Source organism: Ctenocephalides felis, unplaced genomic scaffold (assembly GCF_003426905.1).
Source record: "Ctenocephalides felis isolate EL2017-DRISC unplaced genomic scaffold, ASM342690v1 CF-g0.4_SCAFFOLD_02541, whole genome shotgun sequence".
Lineage (NCBI taxonomy): Eukaryota > Metazoa > Arthropoda > Insecta > Siphonaptera > Pulicidae > Ctenocephalides > Ctenocephalides felis.
The window spans coordinates 31,763-42,797 of NW_020538695.1; the positions used below are offsets into that span (position 1 = coordinate 31,763).

Sequence of the window (11,035 nt, forward strand, 5' to 3'; positions counted from 1 at the left end):
GCAAACTGTAGTTAACAGTGCAATCTTGTAACAGTTACACGGCTTTATTGAATTTCTAGACTTTGTTAAAAAAATTATTTGATATTCGTTTTTTTATTTATCCATCATGTCAAATTGTAAGAGAAGAAAGTTATGTGATGAAAATAGAACATTTAATGTAGAATGGGAGTTAGATTTTTTTTTAGTCCTGAGAAAGATAAAATGGTGTGTTTGTTGTGCAATACAGTGTTAAATACTTTAAAAAAAGCGAATGCAAATAAACATTATTTGACTCATAAAGAGCATAAATATTTCGCTTTAGAAGGTGAATCGCGAAAAACTGCACTTCGAAAGTTGAAAAATGAGAAGCATCATCAGCAGGCATCTTTTAGTGCCTTTGTCAATCAAAATTCCGCTGCAGTTGCTGTTTCCTATAAAATAGCACATATACTTGGAAAACGGGGCAAACCATTTAGTGACATTGAAATGATTAAAGAATGTATTGTTGAAGCAGTGAGTATGTTAGATCCAAGAAATGTCGACAAATATAAACAATTACCTCTTTCGAGAAGAACTATAACAGATCGACAGCACGAATTAGCGCAAAATATAACAGAGCAGCTTCATACAATTATACGAAATGAAGGTGTTTATTTTTCAATTGCGTTAGATGAAAGCACTGATAAAACAGATTCAGCGCAAGTATTATATTTTATTCGTGCCGTAACTAAAGATTTTCAATGTTACGAAGAACTACTTGCGTTGGGTACACTAACTGGAAGAACTCGCGGAGCCGATATTTTTGAAAATTTTAAAGAAGTATGTGATAAATTACAATTGAATGTCAGTAATTTAGTCAGTGTCTGCACCGATGTAGCACCTTCCATGAGAGGCAAAAAAGAAGGATTCATTGCATTATTGAAAAAAGAAAACTTAAACTTAAAAAAATTGATATCATTCCACTGCATTTTGCACCAGCAAAATCTTTGCGCGAAATCAACTATTTTGCAAGACACTCTGGATAAAACCATTGCAATTGTCAATTATATTTGCGTAAACGCAATGCGTCATCGTGAATTTCGTCAAATGCTCTTGTTAGATGAGGAAACGTATAGTGTTGACCTACCGTACTACTGCAAGGTTCGCTGGCTATCATCAGGTCATGTTTTGATAAAAGTTTTGTCTTTACGACTAGTCCAGTCATTTGGTGCAAAAAAAGGCTGTTGCCGGTACAGTACTCCGGGAATTCTGAAAATTGGTAATCTCATAGATTTCGAGGTGCTCTTTACGAAAATCAACTTTGCCACCTCAAATTTGAACGGCAAGTTGCCGCCATATTGGAAAAATTGCGTCAAAAAACAGTTTTTTTAAAATATCTTCTTTCTGGCTGATTCTGCGATAAAAGTATCTATGTACGAATTAAACTAGATAAAATTTCCTACAATTCCTCAGAAAACCGTTTTTTTTGTAAAATTGATAGTTTGAAAGCACGGCCGCCTCAAAGTCTTTGCTGCTCTCGCCGTAGTATCAAATCTCTCCATATATGACAGCACTTCGAACTTGACCACATTCTCTCTAATAATTAATATTTTCAATGTTAAATTAAGCGAATAAGATCTAGAAATAAAATAATTCAAATATTTTTCGGTTTTCTTGCTAATTTTTTAACACTTCAATGGCAAAGTAGCTATAATTACACTTATAGCTTGAGTAGCACCTTACAGCTTCAAGTAGCTTGGAGCGTTAAAAAATCAGCAAAAAAACAGAAAAATATTTGAATTATTTTATTTCTAGATCTTATTCGCTTAATTTAACATTGAAAATATTAATTATTAGAGAGAATGTGGTCAAGTTCGAAGTGCTGTCATATATGGAGAGATTTGATACTACGGCGAGAGCAGCAAAGACTTTGAGGCGGCCGTGCTTTCAAACTATCAATTTTACAAAAAAACGGTTTTCTGAGGAATTGTAGGAAATTTTATCTAGTTTAATTCGTACATAGATACTTTTATCGCAGAATCAGCCAGAAAGGAGATATTTTAAAAAAACTGTTGTTTGACGCCATTTTTCCAATATGGCGGCAACTTGCCGTTTAAATTTGAGGTGGCAAAGTTGATTTTCGTAAAGAGCACCTCGAAATCTATAAGATTACCAATTTTCAGAATTCCCGGAGTACTGTACCGGCAAATCGACCAAATGACTGGACTAGACGACAAATATTAAACTTTTTTCAAGAACAAGGAAAGCTATGTGATCTATCAGATGAAGTATTTCTGAGAAACCTTGCATTTTTGGCTGATATGATGACAAAGCAAAATAATTTAAATATTTGCCTGCAAGGTGAAACAAGATATATTTATGAAATGTGGCAAAAGATCCAAGCGTTTAGAAAAAAATTATTATTTTTCAAAGCATTGCTTTGTCGATCGGAAATATCAGAACAATTTTTCCCGGAGCTAACTAAAGTGTTAAATGAGCAAAACTGTGAAAATAAAGAATTCGATGAATACGTAGGTGTCTTGGATTGTTTAATAGAAGAGTATACTCAGAGATTTTCTGATTTTGACGAGCACACTCCTGCTATGAAACTTGCATTTGAACCACATTTAATAGAGATATCCGATGCGCCTCCAGAAATGCAAATGGAGTTAATTGATTTAGGGGAAGATAGTATCATCAAATCTCTTTTTAACTCCAAAAAGGATCCCATAGAAATTTGGAAAAATGCTGTTGAATATCCACGCCTTCGAGAACACGCTCGCCGGTTACTTTCCTGCTTCGGAAGTACCTATTGTTGTGAGGCAACATTTTCCCTCTTGTCAAAAATAAAAACGAATTTGCGAACGCAAATCACAGATACACATTTAGAGGATCAACTAAAGCTGTGTGTTTCAAAGATTGATCCAAATATAAAATTACTATCAAGCAAAAAACAAAGCCAAATAAGTCACTAACTTAGTGTTTAAAAAAAAATTATTGTTTTTTTGTAATATTGTTATATCATTTTATATTATTATTATTACATATTATATTATATTTAAAATTTTGAAGTATTTTATTTACTTTTTTCTATATAATGCAATATATTGTTAAAACTATAAAAAAAACTATAATAGTTTCACAAAAGTCACTTTTTAGGTCAATAAGCTTATGCGGCCTCTTTTATTGCTGCCTAATTTAAGTGTGGCCTCCAATGACGAAAAGGTTCCCCACCTCTGGTCTATACCATACATAATATTTTAATGTATTTCGATTGAAGATTAGTGTTATAATATTCTTCAAATAAAACTTGTGTAACATCCCAATATAATGTTTATTAAATTCAAGATATATTTGTTACCGACCTTGGGAATCAAAAATATTGCAACTGTTGCAACTGTTCATTGTAAACACTTTGTTGATCTTTTATGGCAATTTCAATGATAATGTTTTCATGATGGAACATGGCTAAATGTAATGTTATAAAACACTCGTACAAAACTATTCAAAGGTTTTGTTGAATGCAACTTTACTATTAATTCATTAGATAGCGAAATAACTATTACATGCAGAATTAATAAAGAACAATGTCTAGTAAATGAGTTTTAATCCTAGGAATTTGAATTTCTCTCAATTTTGATATCAATATATATTTTATGTTTTTAGGATTTTTTGTTTGTGAAGTATTTGTACTTTTTAACAAATTATTTGTTTTTTTCTTAACCCTTTAAATTTTTGTATTATTTGTCATTCCTTCTAAATTTGTAATTTCATTGCGTGCTCCTGTGCTTGTAGTTTCTTCTTAGTTTTTAAGATTTTAATATATTAATATTAGTCATTAAGTAATTAATATTAGTCAGTTATTTGTGCTTAGTTTAGTTAAATACTTCTGTGATTTTCTTCACTTAGATATTTAGTTTTTGAAATATTATTTAAGCATAATTGTGATAATTTTGTATTTTATAATTATGTATAATAATTATTATATTTTCAAACATTCCATAACTGTAATTATAATTGTTAATATAAACATAATTTTAATTGTTCTTTAAACATATGTAATATCTTTGAAAATATATATTTTGTATTTCGTATGATTTGTTCTTATTTCCAATATTAAAAATTATTCAGGTTTTTGGGGCTGTATACGATACGTACAAATTAAGAAGTAAAACCAGGGGTAATTTAAATATTATACATGTGCTGCCATCTATTTTTAAAAATTTGTATTTCAATCGAGGTAACGTCAAACCGCCAGACATAGCGATCTATTATACTTGTTTATCTATGGCCGTGAAGTTCGAAAGGACAAATATCATTGCTCAGGTAACCCAGTACGCGAGGCTTCGGAAGAACAAACATGATTGCTCTGGCAACCCAGGACGCCGGGTTTGGAAAGGAGAAACCGGCAAAACTCTCTCTACTTTGAACCACCGTAACTTACACTTCGTATACAAAAGTTATTTTCTAAATTCAATTCTATATTTTTCTGTGAATAAACTTCGTTATAAATATAACCAAGTGTTACTCATATTCTGAATCATATGTATATTTATAAATTTCCACACTAATGGCACAACACTACGGTCGGCAGTCAACCTGTTATCAACATCTGGTTTTTGTGACACACTAAAATCCCGAGAATAGCAAAATGGCGTCGGCGTCGGTAGAGTGATTTGATAATTTGCGCGGTTTACTTGTTGTGTTTCGTTTTGGTTTAAATTGTGCTATTTCAATTTGTATAAAAATGCCTAGAACAAAAATGTTTGCGTTGGTGTTGTGGTTGGAATCAAATCCCCGTTGTACGGATATATTTTCTTTGAGGGGTATTTGCTCTACAGATAGATATGTGAATGCAATTATAAAATTAAAGTAGCAAAAGGCAATAAAGTTAAGGCAGGCAGTAGCAAAGCGAAGGTTTTGGCTATTAGCGGTCTGTATATCTCAATGATTATTTCATAAAATGTATTAAATATATTTTTAACAGAAAATATTGAATTTTAGATGATAAGCACTTCTTGAATAATATGATTGTTAGTGTGGACGGCGACTTAGTATTTTTTTGATTTTGGGGGTTGCTCTCGGTTTATTTTATTTTCAAGGTATAAAGTGTAAGAAAGCAAATAGAGTTAGTTAGTTTATAAGAAGCATGCCATCTACCAGCAACATGAACAATCGTATTGTAACTCGTCAAGCTGCACGCAATAGCGACGAAGATTCGAACAGCGACGGGAACCAACCGCGAGCCGATGTAGGAACGAGCGACACGGGAATCGAAATTTCCGCGGGCGCGAATAATGCTTTGAGTCACGTCGGGGTTGCTAGATACCCGGTCTTTCATTGCGGAAAGTTTGAGGGTAAGGGAGCAGTCTCAGAATTTTTAATAGAATACGAACACGCGGCGAAAATAAATAAATGGTCAGATAGGGATAGAGTTGACTTTTTATTACAACACCTTGAGGGCGCGCCGCGCACGTGGTATGTGAAGCAATTGAGAAAAAATGCATTACGCGATTGGGAGTCATGTAAATTAGATCTCGAACTAGCATTTCCGGGGTATGGAAAAGGACGCAATTGTTATTAGAATCACGGGTTAGGCAGGACGGGGAAGATTTGCAAAGCTATATCCTGGAAATGACTGATTTGTGCGATAGAGTAGATCATAACATGAGCGAAATGAGCATAATAAGGTATATAACTAGAGGGTTATTACGTCCGCGATCGTTAAGGTGCGTCCACTCCTAACGAACGAACATAAATGAACGTACCAGAACGAACGGCAACAGCATAGTGTGGACGCCACAACGATCACGAACGAACATAAACAAACATGGCGAGCAATGTTCCGCAATTTGTCGGTACATCAAAGGGAATTGTTCGTTCATGTTTGAACTCGTATGTGCAGTGTGGACGCTACCACGAATGTAGACAAACATTTTTCTTTTTTGATGTTAAAATGTGCAGTCCTGCATTAGTTTATGTTGTGTTTATTATAAGATATTGCTGTTATTGACAAATTTTGTAAATTTGATGACTTTAAATAATTTTGCTTTTTTCCGCCACTTTAAATAATGAATCTGACGTTTCACGGTACATCCTCGAACAAAAAGATTCAAGCCCTCTCTGCTTTGAGGAGTTTGGAATTATTCGCGCTCTTTCGTGTTCCTATTCGTTCTTCCTTGTATTTTCTTGTTCGACATGTTCGTTCGTTAGGTGTGGCGCACCTTTAATTATACAAGCCGCGCAGTTTTCACACGAGTCGTTACAGCTATTCACATCATCGCTATTGCGGGCCGATACATATAAGTGCGTGTATGATTTAGTTAAGGGCGAGCAAGAATTAGGCGCTTTGCGCCATACCATAGAACCTTTACCGGATACGATTACATCGTTACAAGTCAACCAAAGCTCGCACAGATTCGTAGACCCTACGCATTTCAGAACAAGTCGCGATAGACCGAACGGGGGACAATTTCGAAACGGTTGGACGATGACGGGTCGAATTGTCTGCCATAATTGTAATGAAATGGACACTATCAAAGATTCTGTCCTGAATTATTTAATTACACGCAGGGTGCCAGAACCGACTCTCAGAATTTTCGGGCACGCCTGTCGCAAATACGCCGCTATTAGCGGAAGTAGAAATACCGCGGGAGGTATAAGAAATGCAAAAAGCCTAATAAGCGGAATCGAATAATGCACAAGTCGCTAGGATTTATGAAAGAGATAGGTTGCAAAAGTGAAAGTAAAGCGGTAAGAAAAAATAAAAATGGCGAATTACCGTACAACACATAGGTCAAATAGTTAGATTAATTAATAATTGTTATTATTATTTTTTTTAATTCAATGCTCGATTCGGTTTGCAAATGTCTTATAATGACTGTATGATACTTTTTGGCAGAATTGTTATTTATTACACAGGTTGTTTGTTCTTTTTACGAGATTTATTATATAAAAGAGATAAATTGTTTATAGACTGTTTGTTCTTTTTTTTGCCTTTTTACAATTAATGCACGCCCAGATAGAATAGAGTTAAGAATAGTAATAAGATAGAATAGAGTTAAGAATAGTTTTAGATCAAAGAGTTAAGAATAGTTTAGATCAAAAAAAAAGTTAGTAAGTGCATAGGTAGCAAATTGTATGAGCGAGATGGATTACAAAATAAAGTAAAAAAGGGCAAGTTACAGAATAGCTCATAGATTAAGTACTTTTGAATAATTTGATAATTTGTTAAAATTTAAAATATTTGGTTGAGTCGGTTTACAGATATTAAATAAAAATGCGTATGATTTTATTTTGTCGTTGTTTCTTTATTATCCTTTCTATTTGTTACACCTGCTTTTCTTCTCGCAAGTAAATTCATCATTGAAAAAGTAACATTTATCAATTTGTTCTTGCAATGCATGCGCGATCAGACAAGTTATCATAAGAATACATTTTTGTTAGAGATAGATAAATGCGGTTTGATCATTAGAAAATTTATCCGCTAATATTTATCCGTTTAATAATCCGTTTAATAATTTAGATAATACTGCCATAAAAGGAGTTTGCTTAGAAAAATGTATATGAGTTATACTCGGGGTGTTTAGAAAAAGTAAATTGAGGATAGAATTGGGTTTCGCGATTCTTGGGAAAATTTGGGTTTTGGGGTTACGGTTTTGGGGAAAGATCGCCCGGGCTGGTGTTTTGTTGTTGTGATATGGTTATTGATTTGGATTTGATTTTCATCTCACAGCATGGGGATATGGATTTGGCTGTGGGAGCACCCCCAGCGAGGGTTCTGGTGCTCAGAGTGAGACCTTTGAAGCGTGATACAACACATACAAGCTGATTGCTATCACGCTATCCATTTGGAAGCATTGGTTGTTTGTGTTATGATATATGTATTTTAGTGAAATTTTGTGGATTTCACGCTAGAGCCGGCACTTTTTACCACATTGTACTGCCGCTAATGTGAAGTTTTGAGAAGATACCGCTCAAAAACTCCCGATACCCGCTCAAAAACTTCCGCCATCAGTAAGCGTCGCGCGACGTTGTGTATTGTTTGGTTTTTATTGCTGATGGTAATTTCCTTCTGAAATTATAAGCGGGCGCGATGCTGCTTCAGGTCTTTTATTGGATAGGCAAGGTGCTATGGGCATCTAGCACCGTTTGGAGCCTAGGAACATCAGGGAAACAAGCATTCCGACGACTCTCTTCTTGTTTTTATATTGAGAAGCGCACTTGCTGTACACGGTTTAATAATGATAGGAATAGTTAGACTAAGATAAAAGTAAAATTATTATTGTTTATGTTTGCGTTGTACGTTAAATAGAGATGCGACCGCCGAATTCAAAACAGTCCGCAGTTCTCGAATTTTAAAATAATATGTAAGGTATTTTAATTACTTATGTTCAATTTGACTTTTATTGTTCTTATTATCGCTCTTAGTCTTACTCTTGCAATACTTTTATTTTTTGTGTGTTTTCTGTTTTTACATTGTTAAGTAAACATTGTTGATTATAAGTGAGTAACTAGGTTTAGGTTGATTAAGAAACAAATGCGTTTATGTTTTACACAAGTCAAATATTTATGTTGAATGTATATTTGTTGTAGTTATGTCATTGTTAGAATAGATTAAAAAGCCGTTAATATAAGAATATTAGGATATAGTGTTATTTTTTTTTGTTTTATATAAATAATAGTGGTAAGTTTAGATATTTTTGTAGCCAGTTTCCGAGTGTTTTATGTTATTTGTTTTTTTATATTATGTTGTTTAGTTCTGTTATTGTATTAGAATGTAATTTAGGTAGGTAATAATAAAAGCAATAAGTTTAGATCAAAGTTTTAAAAGACAGTGGACAAGTAAAGTGGACTAAGTGATGTTTTTTTTTTTCTTTTTTTTTGTTGGTTATAACACTTTTGGACAAAAACGTTAAAACTGTTAATGTGATCTTACTTTCTGTGGAAAACGGTTGTGAAGTAAGAAATTTCGACAGTGCAAGAAAAAATGGAACGCGAGAGGATAGCGACTACATTATTGGAACATCGCGACCCAAATTGTGGATCAGGGCGCTGGGGGGTCGACGCCTATGCAGATGATATGCCGGATTGAGGAAAAGTCTGAGCCTACGGGAGGAGAGCAGGCCTCAGATCGGACAAGTGGAAATGCGCCAGCGGAGTTTTATCCGGAGAGCAGACTGGTATTGAGATGCGCCACCTAGGTTCCGGAGCAGAGAAAGCTGGTGCAGCACCAGGGATGGAGTTTTGAAAGATCGAGGGCGATCTTCAGAGGAGGTGGGGTAGTGTTACGAATGTGTGGGTGAGGACCCACACACGGATGTAAAATAACACATTACTACCCCTCCCACTATATGCGTATGAGAACCATCTCTGAGGGTGTCCGAAGGTCCGCGGCATTACGAGTCTAGGAACAGTCTTGATGTAGTCGTGGTCGAGGGTGTGAGTTGCCTGCATGGCTTCTGAGCCGGCAAACGTGCGGTCCGGCGCACGAAGGTGCTAATAAAATGTTTTAATGTAGTCTAGAAGACGTCATGGGGAGACAGCGTTTCGGGAGCTGTCCCCAACCGAAAGTAGACTTATTGTTAGTGTAATTAGAAAATGTGATTGTTAAGTGATTGATGTGAATCGGGCCCGATGTATGGACATGTGATGGACACTGGTTGCGCCGTGGTTAAAGCTAAGTCTAGAATAAGTTGCATGTTTAGAATAAGAAATGTTTTAGATTAAGGGGTTATTATATTTAAATATAGGTTAGTTAATTAAGGAACGAACAAACGCCTTTTCATTAGTAGATTTAAAGTAATAAATAAAACGGAATTTATAATAAATAAAAAGAGCATTCATGACAATATACAATCAAGTGCAATTATAGAATCGAATTATAATTTCAAGGTAGTTTTAAACTTCTCTATATAAACCATGTAATATTTATGCAGAGTGCACTGTAAGTCTTTTACTTTTTTGCTTATTTAAAGGTACACAAACTCCATTCAAACCCATTCAAAAGCAAATTGACTTTTAGTTCACACTGTAAATAAAGATAATGTAATTAAGAATATAATTTATGCTCCAATCAACAATCTTTTTTCTACCTATTTTATATAGATTCCAGCATGCTTCTACACTCCTGGAGAAAACATGGCAAATTAATGAATAAAATGCTTGCTTTTGTAAGTTATTTTCAATGCTAGGACTAAATATGTTTAATTCTATAGGAAGAAATATCTCCAGGATATGGATTCTTTCTTCCAAAAAATAAAATTATATATATTGAGCAAATGTCCAAAGCGAACGGAACTGAAAGTGGCTGGGATGAACGTAGTAAGAAAGGTGCTGTTTCTCGTTTATGGAGAGCAGTTAAAAAATCTTCTCAGCCACTGAAATGAGGAGTAAGCGGCCTCCAATCGATCAAAAATTATTTGGAGGGTTAATTGGTAAATTTTTAAATATGCTTATATTGATATAATTGATATTAATATTAAGTAATTACTGAGAATTTGAAAAACATTAACAGCTACATAACTGAAATATAATTTATGCACATGAATCGAAAATGTTTTTTAATGAAATGAACTGATATTTGTAATGTTTATAAAGATAATAATAATATGTGAATAGTATTAATGTAAGTATTATTTTTACCAGATTGGTGCCGTCGATTAAAATTCAAGCTAGTAAAAAAGTCATATGTACATTATGTTAATAAATGTTGTGCCAATAAGCGGGCTAATAAAAAATAAATATAAAAAGTGTTTAAATTACTTATTTATATATGTACCTACTTCGAAGACCTTATAAATACATACATAATTGCAATCCATATGTATTATAAGATCTATGACCTACCTACATTTTTATAAAATTCAGGAAAATTTAAAAATCGTAATAACCTAACCTCAAACTACACCTTGACATTTTTGACAATTATGCTCTTTTAAGTAGCTATAGTTCCTTGAAAATGTAGACTCTTTTAGGTGAATTACGTTCTTAAAACTGCACTAAGTGGAGTCTAATGTACCTAAAAAATCTTAAATTTATATGGCAAAAAGTGGTTAATTCTCACGTTTCGGAACTG

The 11,035-nt window shown here is 33.9% G+C and overlaps 1 protein-coding gene across 1 annotated transcript; it reads left to right on the forward strand.

Annotated features, from left to right (window-relative positions):
• Positions 1 to 201: 201 nt before the first annotated feature.
• LOC113381058 (general transcription factor II-I repeat domain-containing protein 2B-like) lies at positions 202 to 2,933 on the forward strand. The gene is made up of 2 exons (XM_026620050.1): positions 202 to 1,138; positions 2,215 to 2,933. The coding sequence occupies exons 1-2, from the start codon at positions 202 to 204 to the stop codon at positions 2,931 to 2,933; spliced, it is 1,656 nt and encodes a 551-aa protein (XP_026475835.1).
• The last annotated feature ends 8,102 nt before the right edge of the window (positions 2,934 to 11,035 follow it).

Coding starts and splice junctions, on each gene's coding strand:
- LOC113381058 (XM_026620050.1), top strand. CDS start 202: ATGGTGTGTTTGTTGTGCAATACAGTGTTAAATACTTTAAAAAAAGCG. Junction 1,139..2,214: donor GGTTCGCTGGCTATCATCAG/GTCATGTTTTGA, acceptor ACTTTTTTCAAG/AACAAGGAAAGCTATGTGAT.